Here is a 25085-nt window from a genome sequence, read left to right on the forward strand (position 1 = left end):
AGTTTTTATTTCTGACAGAAATTTTGATAATTTGTGTAGAAGTGCAGATGTTCTTTCAAATCATTAAAATGTACTGAAATAGTTCAGTTGGTACGAATTTTAAATACAGAAGGTAAGCTTGTGCAGTCAGTTGTTTAAGTATGGACACTTACCTTATTAGTCTTCCGGGTTCCTGGAACCTGTTTGTCTATTGAGATTCCCATGGTTGCCAAGAGCTGAGCCAGATCCTTTGTATTTATACCACAGTTATTGGCCACATTCTTCTGACATCGCTTATGTACATTCAAGCTGCAAACTGAAATATGTATAACATTAGGAAAGGTATCACAGATTACTGTCTAATAACATATATTAATAATTAATTATAATTATTACTCTTTCCTAAAACAGTGAAGATAAAGAGCAGTTACTGGAAGATAAATATTTTGTTTCATTTACGTAAACTTGCGTTGTGTACAAAAATCTAGTAAATTTAAATAATTAAATCATAACAATTTCAATTGGGCTTTTCTGGACAGATCCACACATGCACGCATACACTCTCTCTCTCTCTCTGTTATGGGAAAGTAACTTCCAAGAAGCAGAAGTTCTCAATAAGATATGCAGACATCTAAATACACTTGCATAAGGGGTCACATTCAAACATGCAATAAATAATTAAGCCATTATTGACTTCCATACTTCACCGGAATGGATGTCAGAATCCGAAACAGAGCATTAAATGTATCAAGGTAGTTGAGTATGGATTTTAAAAACAGAAGGTAGGCCTGTGTGGTTGAAATGCATTTTAAAGGTAAATACGAATTACATAGATTGATAGATTAATGTTCAATCCCAATAAAATTCAGAAAATGCACTAGCTACTTTTAACATGAATATGTTGTTGTTGTTTTCTAATGCCAGGCGTTTGACAATAAAGTCATTTGATCTCTTGCACTCCAATATTTTTCAAAGATATTATCATCGTCAGCCACTGAAGCACAGATTTTGAGGTGTTCCGAATCCATTTCTTGGTTTGAGTTGCACAATGGGCAGTTAGGGGACTGATATATTCCAATTCTATGCAGGTGTTTGGCCAAACAATCATGACCTGTTGCCAATCTAAATGCAGCTACAGACGATTTTCGTGGTAAATCGGGAATTAACTGTGGATTATGATGCAGAGAGTTCCATTTTTTCCCTTGAGATTGTGCTATCAAATTTTATTTGTTGAAGTCTAAGTATGTAGATTTAATAAATGTTTTCACAGAGTAATATGTATATTTAGTACCAGGTCTGTAAGTAGCAGTGCTGCCCTTCTTTGCTAGTGCATTCGCATTCTCATTTCCCAGGATTCCACAATGGGATGGTATCCATTGGAATACAATTCTTTTATTGAGTGATATTAATTGAGAGAGCATTTTAGTTATTTCTGCTGTTTGAGATGAAGGTGTGTGTTTAGAGACGATTGATAGAATAGCTGCTTTGGAGTCTGACAATATAACTGCATTCTTAAATTTATTGATGTGAAATTTTACATGAATATGACCCAAGAAAAACTCTTCCTATATCTTAAAAAAGTTAAGAATGATATAGGAATACCCTCTTACCTTCCTCATATCTAAAAAAAGTGAAAAAAAAAAATACTGAAACACCCTCTTTGCAAGCCCTGCTACTCATCACAATGATTATAAGTGACACCACTTGACATGCACATACCTTCACACTGTAGTCCTTGACGGAACAATCCATACAGGAGAGATCCACAGTGGTCGCAGAATGTGAACCTCTTGTAGTTGTGCACCGTAAAGCGATGTGGTATGTTCACATTGAACCGCTGAACTTGCTGGATGCCTTGGTTCAGTTGCTAGAAAGCAACACCACAGTGAATGTGCCAGCTATTTCAAAAACATTATGTTTTAAAATATATACTTCTTATTTTCATTTATTAAGAAAAAAAAAAAGTGCACGCACACACCACTCTTATATTTATTTATTTATTTACTCTGGTAAAGTTAAAGCCATCAGGCCTTTTATTGTTTACAAAACTATTCTGAGAAACGAGCATGTCACATGCAACCCATGTGACATTAACACCTGGAAATATCATCCATAACAGTTTTGTATAGTGGGGGCTGTCATAGCAGCCCTAAAGATACACGTGCTAATAACTGAGCAATAGTTATAGACAAACCTACTGTAGCTTAGCAATATGAAGAAAATTCATTCATTCATTCATTTATTTTATTCCACAGATCTTACATGAGCAATGAAGCTTTAAGATGTGGAACAAGTCAAAATTTTACAATATTACAATTACAATTTTTACAAATTTTTATAGTTTTACAATTTAGTAATTTTCTACAATTTTTACAATTTTGTGCAATTTTTTACAATATTTTAGCGAGATGTAGTGAGATGAGGTGAGGTCCGAGGATTCGACAAAATATTACCTGGCATTTGCCTTTTGGTTTGGGGAAAACCTCGGAAAAACCCAACCAGGTAATCAAATTAAAGGGGGGTAATCTAATCAAAGGAGTTGATGCCAAGGACTCGCCATAGACCATCCGGCTTCAGTCCCACGGCTGTGGAAAACCTCGGAAGAAACCAAAGACCAATGTTGTTCTTAGAGCAAAAACTAGCTCTTCTCAACTTAATGTTATTCACTGGAATGCTGAAGGTTCATCTCATGAATATGTTCTTGTTAAATAATGCTGAGGTCTTGGCAATGAAACCATTAACTCTCTTGCTCTCCAATATTTCTCACATACAGTGGATTTAGAGGAAAGGGCTGGACATTACTGCAGATGATTCCGATTAATTTCTTCCTGAAAACTGTACAATGGACAAAGTGGTGACGAAATAATTCCAATTTCGTTCAAGTGTTTTGACAAACAGTCCTGCCCTGTGAGTAATCGATAGAAAACAACTGCACTTTTCCTTGGGTAGTCAGGAATTGTATTTTGTTGTACATTGAAAGTATGCAGAAAACTTAACCATGGTCAAAATCAGAAGATCATTGCTCAGTTGTATTGGAAACCGGAAGAATAATGCATTAAATCCAGCAGTTTGCCATTATAAACATGTTCCGCCTAACATAACAGGGAATGAAGAAGATGGGAAAATGGTTTTGATTTGGTGTGGAAGTGACGAACGGAAGTGGAGAAACAATGTTAAGAGGTATTACCCTGCCTGTTTGGACCTCTACCTCTCCTTATGGACACCCCCAAGATACGGACACTCCTCACATACGGACAGATTTTTATGTCCCAACTGAAATAATATAGAAATAATGATAAATTTAACTCTCGTTTACAGACACCTCAGACAAGGACACGGGCAGCTGTTTCACAGTCCTAAAGCTTGCTTTACCTCCTGACTGCGGACAGAACTTGGATTTCAAGATCTAATGTGTTACAAAAATGGAAAATTTAGTTTTGAGAACTGTACAGAAATTCCTTAACATGAAAGACGACAATAAGGCTCTCATGGGCTACCACTAGCTCAGCTGGCTACCCCTTGTTAGCTGGAAGCGGGTGGATAAACAAAGTCATAAATTTAACCTGTCTGATGGGTCCAAGGTTTTTGCGATCGTGAAATTGTATTCGACACATGATTGTGTTAGTAGGATTATTCTCTTCACTTCTCTTAGTTGTTCTGTTTCGAGAGACATGGCACCTGAACGTAAAGATTAAGTTTAAAACTGTAAATTACAGTACTGCATAATTGTAGACCTGCGTGGCACAGTACTGTATTTTCCTTTTTCGGTCTTATCTACTGTAGTTCAAAGTTGCAAAGAATTTACTGTAGTACAGTATACTGTATTTAGAATTAAACTACAGTAATACATTTCATTTAAAGCATGAAGGGATACATAATGCATATCATAAATTTACTGTCAGATTGGGGAGCATCCCTCTCAATAAAGGACACCTCCCAGATGCGGACATATTGTTACGTCCTTTCGATGTCTGTAAATGAGATATTTCACTGTAATCGTAATTTGTAACATGAATTTTATATATTAATGAAGTAATTTTAACACTGAAATGTAATGTAACTACAACCACAAAACTAAAATGTCTCTATTACTAGTTGAATAATGGCGTGAATAACAACCTGTACTCATGCTCAGGAAAGTCATGTTATATTTTGTTACTGGTTTCTGATCTATTTTTAGTCCCTTAACATTTTGCTTATAATATTTTCCTCCATGTTGAATCTTTATTATTAATATTTTCCTGTTAAACATACAGGAGAGATATTATTTACAAATAAACGATTTCCTATGTTAAAATACCTAAGTATAGTAAACTGTGTTACACACAGTATATTTTTTCATTCAACACTTACTTCATCCTGTGTTGCATCCTTCATGCCAGGACATTTGGTGACCACAGACTGGTGACAACGCTTGTGGACAACACAAGTACATACTGAAACAAGACAGAGAACATGAAGATGATTCAAAGTGTTTAAACACACAAAACTTTCACAGATAATGTGTCTATAGTTCCGAAAATATTTTGATTCAAATTCCTAACACGAAGTATACAATATTAATTTAGAAACAGTCATTACAAAAATGGTGGAGAGGAGGATAAATAAAGACTGTTACAAAATAAATTTCACACAATGTCTTATTTATATATGATCAACCTGCATTTAGTAAAATTGTGACAACTAACACCGATCATAAAGCTGGATAGGCTTTGTTGGTAGACCTGCAAACTTGACAGGAAAACTGCAGGTGAAGGCAGGATTTTTCAATTGACTATAACGTGACAAGAGCATAGTGTTGACCTCATCACTTTCTAGTCTAGAGAACATGGGAGATCTAATTATCTAATTCCCTGCCTCCTGTACGCCTGAATGGCATGATAACGGACACATTTAACTAGTTTAATACTGATCATTCACTGGATCATGAACACATCACAGTTTATTTCCCAGCAAATTACCAGTACACCATAAAAATAAAGTAATCTCTGTTCAACTTACGAATAAAAACTCATATGAACAAAATATATAATTACAGCACAATCACGAGACCACCCTGCAGTGAAAAAATACAATGTGACACTAAAATGCCTACAATTACTATACCGTGTAATTGATCTTATGTATGCAGATTTATAGCTGTGATTAGTTATTTAACAAGTATTGACAAAAAAATTAAACTGTATGCTAATATGCTAGTTCATGGAATTGCTTGTTGATCACCTGTCAGGTTGCGCAACTTCGGCTTAACCCATGACATATAATAAATATTGTAACTATGCTGTTGTAGAGTTGACAATATGTAATGTATTTATTGTTGTTGTTATTATTATTATTATTATTATAACCTATTATCACTATCATCATTGGTATCTCTGTTTTTCTTTCTTTTTTTTTCTTATATTAGCTCGATGAGAGTTCTATAGTGTTCTTTTGACCCTGTTGACTCTCTGTAGGGCTTTAATTTAATTTGTATTATTTTCATCAGTGTTTGTATTTCTTTTTTTTTTTTTTTTTTTTTTTGTATTTACACGAGGTCTGTCTAAAAGTATCCGACCTTTAGCCAGAAAAAATATTTCAAATACCTGACGGGGTTGGGACCCTAATCCCCTTCAAAGTAGGCCCCTTGTGCTTGCACACACTTAGCCCACCGATCCTTCCACTGCCGGAAACACCTCTGGAAGTCTTCTTTTGGAATGGTGTTCAGCTCCGTCGTCGCATTCCGCATTATCTCTTCTCTACTCTCAAAATGGGATCCTTTCAGTGGTGTCTTCAATTTTGGAAACAACCAGAAGTCGCAAGGAGCCAGGTCTGGAGAGTAGGGAGGTTGGTGAACGGTTGTAATTCCATGTTTGGCCAAGAAAGTGTGTATCAATTGGGATGAATGTGCGGGGGCGTTGTCGTGATGCAAGTGCCAGTTGTTCGCCGTCCACATGTCTGGTCTTTTGCGCCGAACTGCATCACGGAGTCGCCGGAGAACATCGTGATAGTACTCCTTTGTCACCATTTGTCCTTCCGGTGCGTATTCGTGATGCACAATTCCACGGACATCAAAGAAAACAGTCAGCATCACCTTGATTTTGCTTCGCACCTGCCGCGCTTTCTTCGGCCTTGGAGACTCGGGATGCTTCCATTGCGACGACTGTCTTTTTGTTCCTGGGTTGTACCCGTACACCCATGACTCATCTCCAGTTATCACGGTGTTCAGAAACCCAGGATCAGTGTTGGCAGTGTCCAGAAGGTCCTGTGCAATGTCACGACGGAGGTCCTTTTGTTCCGGGGACAACAACTTGGGCAAGAATTTCGCAGCCACTCGGTTCATGTTCAAATCATCACGCAAAATTGCATGTGCAGAATCTTTACTCACTCCAACCTCTTCGGCAATCTCCCGCACGGTCAAACGACGATCTGCCATCACCAAATTTCGCACCCTCTCAACAACAGCTGCACTCCGAGCAGTTTGGGGCCTGCCACAACGCTGCTCACTCTCCGCTGATGTGCGGCCATCTTTGAATCGGTTGAACCACTCCTTAATTTGTGTTACACCCATCGCATCTTCCCCAAACACCTGCTGAATCTTACGAATTGTTTGACTTTGAGAATCACCAAGCTTTTGACAAAATTTGATGCAGTATCTTTGCTCAATTCGTTCAGTCATCTTGCGAGAAAACTAAATCCGACAAACACCTAGAACAGCACCTTACTTGGCGACCACCAGCCAGTGACTGGCACAAGCGAATGCGGTGAAAAAATTCAAGCATGCGTATTACAGTTCCTCCTTCCACCATGCACAGTGGCGCCGCCTTAGAATCACAACTTTACGCGGGAAAAATTAAGGTCGGATACTTTTTAGACAGGCCTCGTATGTGCTATCTGATAGGATGGAAGAGAAGACCTTATGGCCTTAATCCTGTCAGATTAAATACATAAATAAATTAATAAATAATATTGACATCAAAATCATGCCTGCTGATGAACTGTAAGTATTGTCATTAATTTAGGGAGGGTTATTCTTTGAGATATTTCAAATAAAAAATGTAATACAATTTTCCTCGTTTTTGCTTCCTTTCCGAGATAAAAATTGTTTTAAATGATACATTTCATAGTGTTTTGGGAAATTCCCAATATGCTCAGTCAATTTAAGAAAACAGTGTGTTATGATAAATTATAGAAAGAATTTTAGTTCGTAATCACCATAAATTTCTTTGTTTTAGATGATAATCTAAGAAAGATAGCCTTGATCCCTCCATTGATGTCTTGGTCTTCCTTGATCTCCTCTTAGGCTATATACTGAAACTAATCTTGGAAGTCTCTACCTTTCTATTCTTCCTCTATTGCTGATATTGTGTCTGTCTGGTTTACTTTCTTTAGACTCTTTCGAGTAATGAAGATTACCTAGGTTGGTTACCAGCCATCCACAGAGCAAGACTAGTGGTAGGGTTGTTGCCTTGTAGCCTCGAGTCAGGCATAAGAAATTTGACAATTAATATTTGAGGAGAAAAATTCGCTCCGGCGCTGGGGATCGAACTCGGGTCCTTGGTTCTACGTACCAAGCGCTCTGACCACTGAGCTACGCTGAATTCAATCCACAGCACCGGACCGAATCCTCCTCCTTCAACGTTTCCCTTTGTGGCCTGACTCCAAGTTCGGCATATATGTTGACGTATATGTCCAATGTCAACTGCCATTATACTAGGAGCGCACTCAGCTGAGTGACTTGTTTGGCCGGGATTCCGCAGTTACGTGGACATATACGTCAACATATATGCCTAACTTGGAGTCAGGCCACAAAGGGAAACATTGAAGGAGGAGGATTCGGTCCGGTGCTGTGGATTGAATTCGGCGTAGCTCAGTGGTCAGACCGCTTGGTACGTAGAAACAAGGACCCGGGTTCGATCCCCTGTGCCGGAGCGAATTTTTCTCCTTAAATATTAATTGTCAATATTACAGATATTATTCTGTAGGACAAATTAATAAATCTATAATAAGAAATTTGGTCCGAACAAATGTAACATTTCAAAATTATCTTTCAGAACGAAAAATTACATTTGTTCAGATGAAATTTCTGCAAATTTGAAGGACACAACTAAAATTCTTTCAATCACTTATTACATCTCTCTTTGTCTATTTATCCTCAAACTTCCTACTGTATTCTATGACCCGTTAGTTCTTTCACTGTCACAGCACAGACAAAGAGACAAATTCCCTTTCTTCTTCTACTGATGGCATTGGTTTTGCATACCATACTTACAAAGTCAGTCATTCAAAGAAAGAGATCAGTGACAGGTGTATGAGCAACAAGCGAGTTATTCTGTGTCATTTAAATTGAATGTGATTCACTTTGTAGAGAAAATTTATTGGCATTTTTAAACTAATTTATATATTTAGGCTGACTGTTACCTAACTTAAAAAAACTATTTCCTTACTGTTTTTTTACATATGTGGATATAAGATCCTACATACTTTTTTGCACAAAAAAAGAGAAAAAAAGGTGGGTTTAATATTCGAGTAAATATGGTATTAACACAGTCTACTATAAACAGTCACGAAGCTTGAGTTTTGAGAGTGCTAGAAACAATAGACTGTGACGGTGCTATTTTGCATTGCCTGTAATGAGGCGATATTAGCAATCCTAGTGGTGAGCAACTATCTAATGTTTACATATTTACTACATATTGAGCTTCGCGACTGTATATACGAGGGGGATCCAGGAAATAACGACCGTTTTGTTGTAATAATTAAAAAAATATATATTTATTTGAAAAAACGAAGTCTTTTACATAACTGAAGCTTCCTTTACTTCTCTACATAATCACCACCTACATTTAAACATTTGTCGTATCTGTTCACTAGCTTTAGAATTCCCGTGTTATACTCCCCTGCCGCCAGTTCATTAAGCCAGGTGTTCACTGTCTTCTTCAACTCTTCATCACTTCCAAAACGCGTACCATCCAGAAAGTCTTTCAGCTTAGTGAAAAGGTGAAAATCGCTAGGAGCAAGGTCTGGACTATAGGGTGGATGATCAAAGATTTCCCAACCGAATTGTTCCAGCAGTTGAAGCAGCAGTGTGCGGGCGGGCGTTGTCGTGAAGGAGCACAACTCCTCTCGAAAGCAACTCCTCTCCTCTTCTTTCAATTGCCGGTAAATTTCTGCAGGTTTCAAATGTCGGGCATTCAAAAATCGAATCACACTCCTCACCTCACAGTCGGCAGGATTATCAATCACGTCGTTCATTTTGAAGTAACACAAAATGCACAATGGCGACTTGTTGCAACCAGTACTTACAACATTATGAGAACACATGTTAAGGAAGCCAGTTGACCTTCAAACAAGGAAGGAGAGTCAGCTGCGCGGCGGGTATGCGCAAACGGTCGTTATTTCCTGGATCCCCCTCGTACTAGACTGTGGTATTAATATATTTTGCAAGTCCTTGTCTAGAAAAAATTAATGCTTTGTAACTATTCCAAGTAAGGAAAATTATAGCAGGAAATTGTAAACGTACCTTGACACTGATAGCCTTGCTTGCCAAAACCCCTGGAACAAAAATAATGTACAAAAAAATTAATAATATTTAATGTATACACAGTAAATATTGTTGTACTTTGCAACTAAACACAAGACACGGTGAAAGTAGCAGAAGAAAGCATGTCTGGCTGCAATACAACAAAGGTTCTAGAAATGTACAGAGTGACTACAAAATTCACGGAAAATATTTTTCATAATTAAAGTAATAACCTAATTATTTTAGCTTATTACATATGTACTGTACATCCTGTGATTAACTCTTCGAATGGTATGAAATGTGAAAGGGTCTGTAGTTAACTCATAGCATATTTTGTAATGTGACAATATAAATACGACGGACAGAACCACCTTGTGGATGATAGGTCAACAAATGAAACATAACGGACTGCCTACATGTAAACAATAATAAATATAAATAACAAATTTAACGTTAGTGGCCATCATTTTGAGTACCTGTTGTGAGGTACAAAATAGTAATTAACTCAGACTTGTAAATGTTATGAAAATCGTTTTTAAATGTAAATAATAAATGTACAAAATAAGGAAAATAGTAAGTGATAGTGATAGACATATCATATCTTCTTAATCTCCTTTCGCAGACCTGAAGTTCCCTTTCTCAAAATATCCTGTAGAGCATTCCCTATTCCCTGTTCAATTTCTGCACATTTTTACTGAATCACCCTGTATAATGCAGACTAGTATGAACGTGGGCTTCTGTTCGAATCTTCGAGATTTCATTTTTTTTTCTATTCAACAATTGTTTACATTATTATACTGACACTCTTTTATTTATATGTTTGAATCTACTCTTACTACTCTTATCCTACAATTTGAAATGGGTAACATTAAAATTTTGTGTCTTGTCTTGGCAGCTTTCTCTTGCGAGTAGTCATTCTGGTTAATGGACATACAATTCTATGCAATAACTAACCATACAATGACAGAGTAATGGAACGGAGAAAAATTCTCTCCGGCGCCGGGATTTGAACCCGGGTTTTCAGCTCTACGTGCTGATGCTTTATCCACTAAGCCACACTGGATACAACTCCGACGCCAGTTAGAATCGTCTCAGATTCCGTCGGATCCTGGCCAACTAGTCACTCATATCGAGTGCACCTCAGCACATGTGTGGACTTCGGTCTTGCGTTCATAGACATCTATGACGTAGTGCAGAGGGCGGCCACTAGAGGGAACCCAAGAGTTGGAGCTTAATCTGAGACGATTCTAACCGGCGTCGGAGTTGTATCCGGTGTGGCTTAGTGGATAAAGCATCAGCACGTAGAGCTGAAAACCCGGGTTCAAATCCCGGCGCCGGAGAGAATTTTTCTCCGTTCCATTACTCTTTCATCGTATGATGACGCAGAATATCTGCATGGAAATATCATATGTACTTCGGTACATTAAAAATAAAAATAATAAATAACTAACCAGTTTGCTATAATATGGTTGATTCCCCAATAAAAAGTACCCATGACTTCAAAGCTGTGTCGGAATTGAAAGCAATACTGAGTGGAATCAAAGTTGGAGTCTGTAAAATGCACCAATTCCAACTTTTATGTAAAATCTTATAAGAAAGTACTCATTTAACATTTTGACTACAGTGTGAACTGCTGACAGCCTCACAACTAAGGAAACATATTGTTGCATTAATATATACGGTGTGAGATTAATTCTGACTTAGTCCTAACAACAGTCTTCTACTATTAATCCCCCTCGATGGGAAAGGCAAGGGATGGGGACTGCCCTTGCATGTAGGCCACTTGAGTGGGCCCATTGTACTATCCAGAATGGAATGGTGTGCATGTCCTAAGGCTCCCTCACCCCGTCTACAGATTTCCCTGTGGACTACCTCTGAACTCTGCTATAGCCTACAGAATCCTTTTACCTTTTCGCATAAGCACCACCGCAGTTCCTTAACCCTGGTACCACGAGCTATTACGGGCATAGTGAAGAGCCCATAGTACATAGCACTACCACCAGCAACTAATGGCCACACACCACAGGGTCCAAGTTTGGTGGTGGCTCAGAGCCAACTCTACATTAAAGCAAGCACAACATATGGGAAACAGAGATGATGATGAAAGAGGGGAAGTGTAATTATGACAGCGAAATAAGTCAGAGGTCCAACGCCAAAAGTTACCCTGCAATTCTGCTTCTATTGGTTGAGGAAAAACTTTGGAAAAAACCTCAATGAGATAACTTGTCCCGACCAGGATTTGAACCCGGGCCTGCTCATTTCATAGTCAGGCATGCTAACCATTAATCCACAATGATGGACGACTTCCATTGTAACCTAACATATTTGTCATAGCTGTTTCGTATTAACAATAACTACACAAAGTTGTTTATGAACCAGAAAAGATGTATGGGGACATTCAATGTGAGTTAAAAATAATCAACTGTAATTTTTAAAAGCAAATTATCTCGACTTCTCGAGAATGTTACTACTGAACACTGTTGATTCTTTAGGGCTTTTAACCTAGCCATTACAAACAGTTCTTATAAATCTAACTAATTACCTTATCGAACAAAATTATTGTAACAGCTCTTACCAACTACTTTCATTCATACCATTAATTTTAAACGATAATAATAGCTATGTGTACATTATGAGTATTCATTCAATAGGAAAAAATATATATATTTTTCATCCTGCTAGTGATTCGTCTGTCGGATGGGGACGTTAAGCCTGGCTGCCTCCTTGGTGCTATTCGACAGGAGTAGGCTACATGCTGCATACATACATAATATTGTAAAGCCAAGTTGTTATACAATGCTAGAAAGATTTAAGATTAGACCTCGCTGTAATAAGGTCTCAGTACCATTATGGGAGGAGTAGTCTGGCTCTGCCACTGACTCCAGGATAGAGTAGGAAACTTCCTACCCTATGCCTACAACTACAAGATTTCTTGAAAAAGACTGTCATATTTAATGTTACAGTTATATAGATGACTGCCTATTACTGACTCAATGGATTCACAAACTGCTTCACTGCAAATTTTCAAGCCGTTTTCTAAAACATACAGGATGTTAGGATTGTTATAACAAACACTTTATTTGTGAATGCTTCTTTAATAATAAAATTACCTTCAATTGCAAGGTCAGGCTTTTCTTCCTTGGCTTGAAGGTTCTTGAAAATTATATTTATTAGGACTGTTTCTTGATTAATTGCGACTAACCAATGTTCAAGCTGATCACAGATTCTGCGAGGTGAAAGGAAAAAGTTGGAAATTCTTTGTGAAACATTATTGGAAAAACTGTAAAACAGAATAGCAGAGTCTCCAGTAGTGAAACATATGTACTTATGTTTCAGCAGCAAACATTTAACAAATATGTAACAGATTCTGACACAGCATCAGAACAGGAAATTCAAGAATCTCTGCAGAAACTTATGGGTTGAGTTAACAAAAACAGGATGTACTGTATGTTAAATTCTGATACAGTACAGTAAGAGTTCAGAATCTTGAAGACGAACATATTAAATATACAACGCAAATCAAGCTTTCAGGTATAACTCCCTGTAAAGTTAATTTGAATAATTTCGAGGGAAAAATTGTTCCGGGGCCAGGTATCGAACCCAGGACCTTTGGTTTAACGTACCAACACTCTACCAACTGAGCTACCCAGGAACTCTACCAGACACCGATCTAATTTTTCCCTCTATATCCACACACCTCAAAGTGGGCTGAGAGCTGTTAAGCAACCAACGTTGAGTGCACACTAACTCTGTGTGACTTAAATTGTGGCTTTCTGTTAACGAACAGTGACGTGTATTATGCAAATCAAGCTTTCAGGTATAACTCCCTGTAAAGTTGATTTGAATAATTTCGAAAGCTACAATTTAAGTCACACAGAGTTAGTGTGCACTCAATGTTGGTTGCTTGATGGTTGTGAGCCCACTTTGAGGTCTGTGGATATAGAGGGAAAAATTGGATCGGTGTCTGGTAGAGTTCCCGGATAGCTCAGTTGGTAGAGCGTTGGTACGTTAAATCAAAGGTCCCGGGTTCGATACCTGGCCCCGGAACAATTTTTCCCTCGAAATTATTCAAATTAACTTTACAGGGAGTTATACCTGAAAGCTTGATTTGCGTTGTATATTTAATATGTTCGTCTTCAAGATTCTGAACTCTTACTGTACTGTATCAGAATTTAACATACAATACATCCTGTTTTCGTTAACTCAACCCATAAGTTTCTGCAGTGATTCTTGAATTTCCTGTTCTGATGTTGTGTCAGAATCTGTTACATATTTGTTAAATGTTTGCTGCTGAAACATAGGTACATATGTTTCACTACTGGAGACTCTGCTATTCTGTTTTACAGTTTTTCCAATAATGTTTCACAAAGAATTTCCAACTTTTTCCTTTCACCTCGCAGAATCTGTGATCAGCTTGAACATTGGTTAGTCGCAATTAATCAAGAAACAGTCCTAATAAATATTCCTTTTAGGGAAACGAAGTTTTTAAGAATTATGGAAATACTCATAACTGGGCTATACAATGCTCTAAATTGCAAAGATCTTGCCAAATAATCAGTATTTCTTGTTGGATGATTTTCTTAATTATTAGTTCTGAGGACTGAAATGATAAACATGAATTTGTAATTTGTTGGATCACTGTGCCCTTTTTCGCTAAAGAATCTGCCACCAGCCATCAGCAAACACCATTTAAATACATTTTATTACCACTCTCAAATGCCAGCAATTGACAAAAACTTACCTTCATGTGGTGCAAAATAAGCAATGTTATTTTTTCGGTAAAAATCCTATTACTTGGCATATCACGACTTTCAAATTACACATTTTGATAAAGCATGTGGATTTTAAAAGCCTGTGTATGGATACTGAATTTCAAAATGGGGGCACTTTGCATGTAAATGTCGCTGTTTCTTGCAATATTTTCATGCAGATTTGCGTGTACATTTAAGTGAATGTGCACAATGTTTGCCAAACTGTTGCAAGCATCTGAATGTGGCAGGATAATAGCTTATCCATACGAAATGTTGTGGAAATCTTGTGTCTTTTCACAAAGAAATATCAGCAGCAGTGTCTGGAAAATGGATGGAAGACAAGAGGTGCTGAATGATGAAGGAATAACATATAAATATATTGTAACATTATGAGTTCTATAACAGGGCTTCGAAATGTGCAAGGTCTCTGCCACATGAGTGCTACAAGATCTCAACTCAGTACAAAAGTGATCACCCTAGAAGATATCTCATGATTCTGACATGATGGTGAGATAATGGATAAATGTAATTGATAAAAGCATGAGGTTGACATCGTCCACACTCACCACAAAATCATACGATCTGACAAAATCCTTCATTATGTAGCTGAAGTTCATTTGATGTTTGATGAAAAGATATTCTGATGCGTCATTCTGCTCCACGAGGTTCTGTGAATTGACAATATATTATTTAGTGTTCCTTTTAAATTATACATGATATTCTGAAATGTTGAAGTGGCGAAAGTTGAACAAGCTGAAAAATAAAACAAGTTGGATGCAGTTTTTCCAGATATAGTCAACTAGGCCTACAACCATCCTGGACTCTACTAGCTTTGGAGTGTGAAGAATTCTACTTTTGAGGAGAGTACACATGTCAGACGAAAGTAATTACCCATAACGACAGGATAATAGATCAAGATGATTGCTAGAATAGCTCAGTCTTTATGCAGGTGAGAATGGCCAGTATAAATATCACCAGTTGGGAGAAAGGGGGAGAAGACAGCTTTCTCGAAAAATCTTCCTGACTCTGAAGGGATTTCAACTCAGCCATTCTGATCAGACGTAATCATACTATTTCAAGAATTATAGCACTCATATCTGTGCCACTCACTGGTGGTGTTAATTCTCTAAGACTTTGCAAGGGGGTATGATATATTCCAAAAGTTACACAACACAGAACTGCAAGCATTGTATTCTTCACCTGACATAATTAGGAACATTAAATCCAGACGTTTGAGATGGGCAGGGCATGTAGCACATATGGGCGAATCCAGAAATGCATATAGAGTGTTAGTTGGGAGGCCAGAGGGAAAAAGACCTTTAGAGAGGCCGAGATGTAGATGGGAAGATAATATTAAAATGGATTTGAGGGAGGTGAGATATGATGATAGAGACTGGATTAATCTTGCTCAGGATAGGGACCAATGGTGGGCTTATGTGAGGGTGGCAATGAACCTCCGGGTTCCTTAAAAGCCAGTAAGTAAGTAAGTAAGTAAGTATGATATATTCCAAAGCCATAATGAAGCTTTACTTTCTTCTTCTGAAAGTGTCAAATCAGTTTTCTGGAGTGTATGGAATGAAGTTTCTTAGTTCAGTGTTATTAAAAGTTACATGACTACTTTCCAACTTACCCCAAGTAAGTATATCAATAGGATAAGATCAACATTTTGTAAAAGATGTTCAGGTATTCCATGGAAAGCCTCAAATGTAGTGGCCAGACTGGTATGGATGGTAGCATGGGGACTATACTGGTTAAAGAAAATTAAATTTTTAATTATATTTTGGACAAAGAGGAAACATTATTTCATAAATAGTTCATTTGCAGACCCATATTTATGCAACTGTTTTGCTTCTCTTCGTTTTTACTTCTCATCCCTAAATTTTTTACCATCACTTTTGAAACACCCTGTATAGGATATAAGTAGTAGTGTGTAGTATAGGTTATTTTACGACGCTTTATCAACATCTTAGGTTATTTAGCGTCTGAATGAGATGAAGGTGATAATGGCGGTGAAATGAGTCCGGGGTCCAGCACCAAAAGTTACCCAGCATTTGCTCATATTGGGTTGAGGGAAAACCCTGGAAAAAACCTCAACCAGATAATTTGCCCCGACCGGGAATCGAACCCGGGCCATCTGGTTACACAGCCAGACGCTCTAGCCATTATTCCACAGGTGTGGACTTGTAGTGTGTAGTGGTAAATATTTAGTTGAGGTGAGTATCCAGAAAACAGGAATGTAACACAACCACTATTAACAGATGATGCATAAAATATACATAATAATTTGATGACAAATATACAGACAAAAATATATACAAGCAAGCTATGATCAAGAAAGCTTTATGAGTTTAAAATGTTTAACAACTGTCATTTCATCAACACTTGTAATGTCTTGACACTTGTGAAATCAATGGTCAAATTTCAAATGAAAATTCAGTTGAATAATTTCGAGGGAAAAATTGTTCTGGAGCCGGGTATCGAACTCGGGACCTTTGGTTTAACGTACCAACGCTCTACCACTGAGCTACTCGGGAACTCTAACCAACACCGATCCAATTTTTCCCTCTATATCCACAGACCTCAAAGTGGGCTGACAACCGTCAAGCAATCAACTTCGAGTGCACACTAACTCCGTGTGACTTAAATTGTGGTTTTCTGTTAACGAACAGTGACGTGTATTATGCAAATCAAGATTTCAGGTATAACTCCCTGTAAAGTTGATTTGACCTTTGGTCCCGGGTTCGATACCCGGCTCCGGAACAATTTTTCCCTCGAAATTATTCAAATCAACTTTACAGGGAGTTATACCTGAAATCTTGATTTGAAAATTCAGTTCTTATTTTCACACCAAGATAAATGATTTTTTTTTTAGTATGAGGTGTTTGTTTCCACTGTAGCCAGTTAACTTTGTCCCAGGTTTAATGCCGGGTGGTGACTATGGCTTAGCTTGACTTTCTGAGGACTGAACCTGAACAGGCCTTTGCACTTAGGCCTGCTTTGACCTATTCTGCGTCCTACACATATATGCAATGATTGTCCAAGTCCGACAGGTGGTCTAGATGCAGGGCAGTTCATGCCTAAAATGACAAGGGGTTCACTACTTTTATGATATTATATAGTTTTCCAACAATTTAAATAATATCTCATTTCTGAAAAATTAAAAAAATACTACAGTTCTTTAAAGTAGATCATTAAGTGTAATGCATAAATTTGTAGTATTACCTTTTGCTTTGACTGCAGAAGATACTTGAAGTAGACGTATATACTTCGTTTTGTATGCATAAACCTGACACTACCACTACGAAGTATGTACTATGCGGCAGTAGTATAACCTATCAAGAGTATTCGATTATATCGATTATCGACAGTACTTCAGGCTTATCCGCTAAGATTCCTTAGTTTTCGCCTTCCATGTATTGATGTTAATTTCTTGGTGGGAAAATTGATTGTTGTCCTCAAAATCTGGTTTGTTTAACAAAAAAGAACAATTACGACGAAGTGGGAAGTGTGGAAGAGAGAGAATGAGAACAACTTCTGTTTGTTAAACTATTACGCGAAAGCAATTATTGAGACAAAATTATTATTAAACAAGTCACAAACTCCTGCCGCAAGAAGTGATGAAGAAAAAGCCATCTACGCTATGAAAGTTAAGTCGAAAGTTTACAGTAAGAAAAAAATTGACGAAAAGCAAATTATGAAGAAAGTGAATAACATGAGAAGTAAAGTAAAATAAAAATCAGACATAAATCAGAGAGGCCCAAAATGTTAGTCATTAAATTTACATATAACCTAAAATATTGTACGCACACGGAGTTTTTTCACGTAGCTAAATTAAATGTACCTATTATAAATGCATCATAAAATTATTTTGTTAAAAGTATATTATTATAAATAACAATAACAAAAATCAACTGACAGAATTCCAGTTATCTCAAAATCAACATTTCGCTAGTCCATTACAAAAACTGATCATATAACAGTTTTTATTTGTAAAACCTATACAACTTCTTATAATCACGTTCTGTTTGTTCTCGTCTTTTCTTGTAGGTTTTTCTTGCGCGAATTTGCATGAATTCTGCCATATTAAAACGTGCAAATGCTTGTGATGAGCTAACAAAGTCTCAAACAGGGCACACTACGATTTTTCTTAGTTTACACTTAGAAGTAGAAGTATATACTTCTTGTTATGCATGCAAATAGTGGTTTAAACTACAAATTCTAGCATAAGCTAAACAAGGCCTTCCAGATCAACTTTCTGTTACGCAGGAAAGAATTTACTATGGGTTTTTATACATAAAGGCCGTAGTATATATTACGAAAACCTTAGCAACAGCATTTACTTCAACTTTATGCTTACCAGCCATTATCTTAAAATCAGCCTGATGATGATGATGATGATGATGATGATGATGATGATGATGATGAATTATCTTTGAAAGAACATAGCGATTTTTCCTTACATTATCATTCTGTCTTTCAATATTCTGCCTGAAAGCTGTGCTAAGCTGTTGCTTGATTTCTGTTGTTCCAAGGACTGATAAATCTAGGCAAGCATTCTTATGAGCAATAGATTCCTCATGCTGCTTAATTTTTTCTGTCAAATGGCTTAAATCTGACACACCAGTGCATGTCCAACTCGTATCTTTACCCTTAGCAAATAGCAGGCACGGGAAACAAAAATAATTTATTTGTAGATTCACAACAACAAATCCAACTGTATCTTTCATATATTTTTACATTGAAAGCCCTGCAAAATGTCTTATTTCGGCTTGTTTGTGTTTGCTTTAAATCGAGTTGAGGTAACAGCCTTCCAAGCTTCTTTATTTTACACTTATCTTCCATGATTAAAAATGAAAAATTTGTTTGTAAAATATATTGAACACTATTCACACTCACAGATGAATATATTACGACTAAAACACCATGAACGACCATTCTTATGTTTCCGCCATAGCATGTCGGCTGTCTTACTATTATGTCACTGGACAACTACGCTCGGTGCAGTGTGCTGGTCTTTTAACTAGCACATGCACATGTTTCCCCTGCAGCATTCCTCCTTTACCTTTAGCCCAGCACGCAAGTCCAGAAGCTGGCTCGGCAAGGTTCAGAGGAGAAATTAAACCTTGTAAGCATGTATTTGATCTCTGCGATTCGTAAGTTTTCATACAACAAAAATACATCAGAGCCGCAAGTAAACTTAATAAAGATGAGCAAGAAATAAAGAATGATAGTGTAAATTATAAATAAATTTATTTAAACAATTAAATTGTTTTTTTTTTTTTTGTTAGTTCTTTGAACTATTGAACACATAGGATGCACCACCACTGTCTGGATAACATTCGTGAATGCAATGCTGACATGTAAGCCATCCTGCCTCAGCCTGATGGGACCAGGTTCCATCCTTGGTTGAGTAGCCCGATAAGCCCCAAGGACACGGAGCCCCAAGCCCATCCTATATTAACAGAAATCCGTACTGCCTCCAAGGTTCATCCAAGCCTATTTTTAATTATTGCAGACTACAGATGAAATGAGAGGAGGTGGAGAGTGTTGGTGGAATGACAGAAGGAAATGTGTGTACCCCGAGAAAAACCCTCTACTTTGTCCATCACAAAATCTATTAGGACCTGGTCGAGGATCAAATCCAGGTCGTCTAAATGGAAGATCAGCATGCTAGTACTTGAACCACAGACCCAGACGTGGCTGCCAGGTGGTGGCAGTGAGATTTTCTCGTTGCCAAACGAGAACAGCCTTGAGGTCCACTCTACCTCCAGTCAAATTGAGTAGAGAGTCTTTCTCAGGTGTAAAAGGTGGTCAGAGCATGGTGGTTAGCACCACACAACACCACCTCATTCTAATGCCGAGATCTTGAAAGCAAGAAACTTTACCTTCCTGCCACCCATGTACCTTCACGGTGTCTACTATCTGCTGTGGATAGCTATGTGATCAGTTTGAAGGGAGGTTTAGACATAAGCTCATTAACAATTTCCAAATTTCTGGTTTGAACACCAGAAACTTTTCAGCCATTCTTTTACAACAAATACCTCATACTAAAAAGAAAATCATTTACCTTGGTGTGTAAATAAGATAATAATGTTAATTTGTAATAAAAAGTCTGAATATTTCATACCGGTAGCTTTATGTGTTCACAGAATACTTGTGAAGCATTAATTTTCCAAGTAAAAACTTGTGTTACGTGTTAATTATCACATCCATTACAAATCCATGTCACATCTGTTACAATCCATGTCATACTCGTTAAAGAAAAAAAAAAAAAAAAAAAAAAACATTATTTTTTAAATTAAAATAAATAGTCATGGAACTTAACACATATAGTTAATGTCATTCTTTAAGTACTAGTAAAGGATTTCTAAAATATAATTATTTAAAAGAATTGAGTGTTGAGATGGGTGACATTATTGTCACATCCGTTACGGCGCAAAAATGACGATAAAATGAAAAATCTTCAGAGCAATAAAGATGGAAATTCACATGTGTCTAAGAAAGACCATAAAGTGATAAGGTGAGAATGGAATATCGAAACAACTATTTACATTTTTAAAAATTAGCTTCTAAAACTGTATACATGTCACATCTGTTACAAAAGAAAGGCTGCTTTAGTCTCAAGGCCTTCAGAAAAAAACTACCCATGAAGTAAGAAGTTGGGTGAGAAATGATTTGTAAATTTTGCCCCGATTCCTCTCATGCAGGAAGAAAGTTCCTTTTGTGCTATAAATCTTTAATGCAGAGCCCTTGGCTTTACTTCTCTTCAACTTTAAAATTCCAACATTGTTGGCTTTGCTAGCATTTTGCACTATTTTACAATTTGATCTAAATCAAACAAATATTTCTATCATATTTCCTTTCACATTTCATATTCCCTCTTTCTACAGTGAAATTGGATTCATTCAGAACCTCAATATTTTATATGTGTATTTGTGTAATCAGTAAATCACCAGCATGCCTGCCTCCGAACACTAAACAATCTTGTTATCTCTTCACGAGGTCAAACTGATTTGGAGCTTTAAGCAGTTATTGGCACATTACTGTGAACGTATAGCCAACAACTTCACTTATAGAAGCAAAGCTGCTCCTTCTGTTGACAATTGCCAAGAAATATGGATGGTTTCAACTGCTTTCTCTTAATAGGACATAATATAACAGTCTAAATTTGGATCTGATGTTACCAATTTACATTAAAATGTATATTCCTTGTTCAGTTTTCAATGAGAGCTTCTGACACTTGTTTTCATGTTCACAATGACATAGGTTTGCTTGCTGAGTCTAACAAAAGACAGACGATTTTACTGATTTAATAATTTGTCTGAGTTTCGCACTTAGTATTTTATTTTTTTATGTCCGTTTTTTTAAAACGTGTATTATTTTGTCACATAAATAACAAAATATTGAATTTACCAATTAACAATTCTGAGAAGGTTTCGTCGAGGAAGTTACTGAAATTGTGACCATTGGACAGAAATTAATTCACGCAATGATCAACTTCATAACGATATTGCTCTTCACTAAAACTCCAGTGAGAAAGTAAGTTTCAAGAATAAATTTGTAATGCTCTGTTGTAACATTCATTTCAATCTTAAGAAATAGTTTTAAAAATTAAATGAAGTTTGGCTGTAATAACAAAAAGGATGACATTTAATACACGACTGCATTCATTTGTTGACACAACAAAAGAATATCCAAATATCAACAATGGACATGCATCGAAGATTAAAATACTCAATGATGATGACCTCATGGATAAACAGAAAAAAGTGCTGCAAGCTCCCATTAAAAATTGCACACAGAATTACTTTGGGATGGAAACCTATAGCTGAACTAAAAAAAAGTACTAATTTTTTACCTTTATATAGTTTCCCACTTATAATTCATAATAGAACTGACAGATATTTTTGAGGCACTTCCAACAATTCTACAGCATTAGTATTCATTCAAATTGATTATTTAACAATGCTGTATCAATTACATGGTTATCTAGCTTCAGTGGAAATGGTGATAGCGAGATGGTATTTGTCAAGTTGAGTTCCAAGGATTCATCATAGGATTATCTGACATTTAACTCACAGCTGAAGAAAATATTGCGGAGAGGAAGAGGGGAGTAACCAGGCAATTAGTCCAAACAAGAGTGAAATCCATGTCTGAATGCAGCTTTACAACATCAGTTGATATCACTGTTAAGCTATGTCGATTGCCAGTATCAATAGTGTTAACCAATATTTATAAAAACAAGAGAGGCTAGAAAACTGGCAAATTTTTGATAAGTAATTATATCTGCACAATACGAGGCACATCCAGAAAGTAAGTTTCCCTATTTAAAAAAAAAAAGAACACACACTTTCAGGAAAACATTTATTGGCAACAGGTACAGCAATGTTTCAGCTATTTTTCAACATAGCCACCATCAGAATTGAGACACTTGTTGTATCGTGGGATCAACTTTTGTATCCCTCTGTCGTAGAACTCTGCCGCCTGTGAATGGAACCAGCATGTGACAGATGTCTTCAGCTCTTCGTCGTTGACAAAATGCTCACCGGAGGACAGGAATTTCTTGAAGTGCAAGAAAACGTGAAAATCGCTGGGTGCAAGATCAGGACTGTAGGGTGGATGATCAAACAACTTCCAGCCAAATTCCGTCAAAACAGGTGCTGTGCGTCGAGCTGTATGTGGACGAGCATTGTCATGGAGGAGCACAACACCTGCAGTAAGCATTCCACGCCTCTTGTTTTGAATGGCACGTCGTAATTTTCACAGTGTTTCACAGTAACAGTCAGCATTCACTGTTTCACCTCTTGGAAGGAAGTCAATGAGCAGAATGCCCTTCCTGTCCCAGAACACCGTGCACATCACTTTCCGTACCGACAGCGTCTGTTTGAATTTTGTCCTGACCGGAGATCCACTATGCCACCAATGCATTGACTGCTGCTTGGTTTCCGGGGTGAAGTGCGAAATCCAAGTCTCATCACCCGTGACGATCCTGTCGAGGAACTCGTCGCCGTCATCGTGATACCGTTGCAGAAATGTCAGTGCTGCTCCTAAACGTTGAATTTTATGTTCGGGTGTCAGGTTTTTCGGCACCCACCTCGCACACACTTTTTTGAACAGGAGGTGCTTAGTAACAATCTCATGCAACAAGGATCGCGATATCTGCGGAAAATGGCTGCTCAGCTCCGTGATCGTGAAGCGACGGTTCTCCATGATGCACTGGCGCACCAGCTCAACACGATCATCATTGATGAGGGACGGTCGCCCACTGCACTCTTCATCATGGACACTTTGACGACCTTCGGAAAACTGCCTACACCAGCGATGCACCATCTGCTTACTCATGATGTTCGGCCCATAGACCTGACAGAGCTGCCAATGAATTTCAATTGGCGCAATGCTTTGTGCATTAAAGAACTTTATCACCGACCGAACCTCGCAGGCAGCAGGAGTAGAAATAAGGGCTTCCATTTCGGACCACTGCTGCCACGGTACTGGCACCAAGCGGGACCTGTCTGGCTGGCATATGATTGATAGTCATAGATCTGTTATGCATGCGCAATTGACACGGCTAATTACGTTTACTTTCAAGGGGAAAAATTCGGAAAACTTACTTTCTGGATGCGCCTCGTATAATAATTTAGAATGCAACATGTCTCTAAAAATGCTTAGATTGCTTTGGTCCTCTACAATTCATCTTCGCTGAAATGCTTCATTAAGATACGTTGGACATCCCAAGCAAAGCGCAGTAGATCATCATCCAAAATTTTCCATAGAGTTGATCTGGAGAGACCGACTTCTGCACCATACCGTCTTGTTGATTTGCTTGGACCACATAAGAAAGCCTTTTGTATAGCAATTATGTATGTTTTCAAGGTATCGTCCTGTATGTGGTTGACTGCTGTTTTTATTTCTTATCCGCCACTTAACCTAACACTAATATCCTAACTCTGTCTACACTTCTTCATAACTATTCACTGGTGTTGAAAGTTAAAATTTACAATTTCAGATCATTGGTAATTTCATTTAACTTCGGAAAACTGGAATATCCAAGCATCCTGGCCAAACCTAGAGGGGACAAAGGAACATGACTCTGAAAACCGAAACTCTTCCGGCCAAATTGGGACTTCTGGTCACCTTATATATTTTCGGTTTAGAATATTAACTTCAATCTGACAGGATGGTTATAATTGATCATTTCAAAAGCATGTCTTCTTGTGATATCAGTATGGATGGGCTGTCTCTTTAAATATTCCCAATACCGAAAATGTTTTCCTGGACAAGAAACTACACAGAATCCCTACCCTTGGTGCAAATATCTAATTCTCTAGGTATCGTACAATACTTACTGAAGATTATTATATTTTTTTAAATGATAGTAAATAATTTTTATATCAAGAATCCAGGAGCATGTTACAATAAATAAATAACACATGTAATTATATCGTTTCAGATTAATTACAATTAAGATGAGGTTAACTATTAAGATGATATTAACTGTTACAGATATACCAAAACTAGTGCTTAAGTGATAAGTGACATTAAATGAGATTTTTAATTCCTGATCACATGGGAGTTATCAACACTAAATATCTCCTATACAAGTCGAAGGCCATGGTCACAGGAAGAAAAGTAAAGAAGGTAAACTTGCGAATTCTAAATGAAGCAGTAGAGCAAGTGGACAGCTTCAAATACTTGGGGTGTACTATAAGCAGTAACATGAGCTGCTGCCAGGAAGTAAAAAGGAGGATAGCAATGGCCAAGGAAGCTTTTAATAAAAAAGGAGCATCTTCTGCAGAGCTCTGGAGAAAGAACTAAGGAAGAGACTAGTGAAGTGCTTTGTGTGGAGTATAACA

At 37.3% G+C, this 25085-nt stretch overlaps 1 protein-coding gene across 1 annotated transcript in view; it reads right to left on the reverse strand.

Annotated features, from left to right (window-relative positions):
• Positions 1–25085, reverse strand: part of Pkc98E (Protein kinase C) — a 67497-nt gene that overhangs the window by 23577 nt on the left and 18835 nt on the right. The window contains exons 4-7 of the mRNA XM_069819365.1: positions 9482–9513; positions 4333–4415; positions 1699–1846; positions 153–295 (exon numbers count right to left, since the gene is read on the reverse strand). Of these exons, the coding sequence (XP_069675466.1) occupies positions 153–295; positions 1699–1846; positions 4333–4415; positions 9482–9513 (406 nt within the window). The remainder of the gene's footprint in view (positions 1–152; positions 296–1698; positions 1847–4332; positions 4416–9481; positions 9514–25085) is intronic.

The sequence above is a fragment of the Periplaneta americana genome, chromosome 2 (assembly GCF_040183065.1).
Source record: "Periplaneta americana isolate PAMFEO1 chromosome 2, P.americana_PAMFEO1_priV1, whole genome shotgun sequence".
In the NCBI taxonomy this organism is placed as follows: Eukaryota; Metazoa; Arthropoda; class Insecta; order Blattodea; family Blattidae; genus Periplaneta; species Periplaneta americana.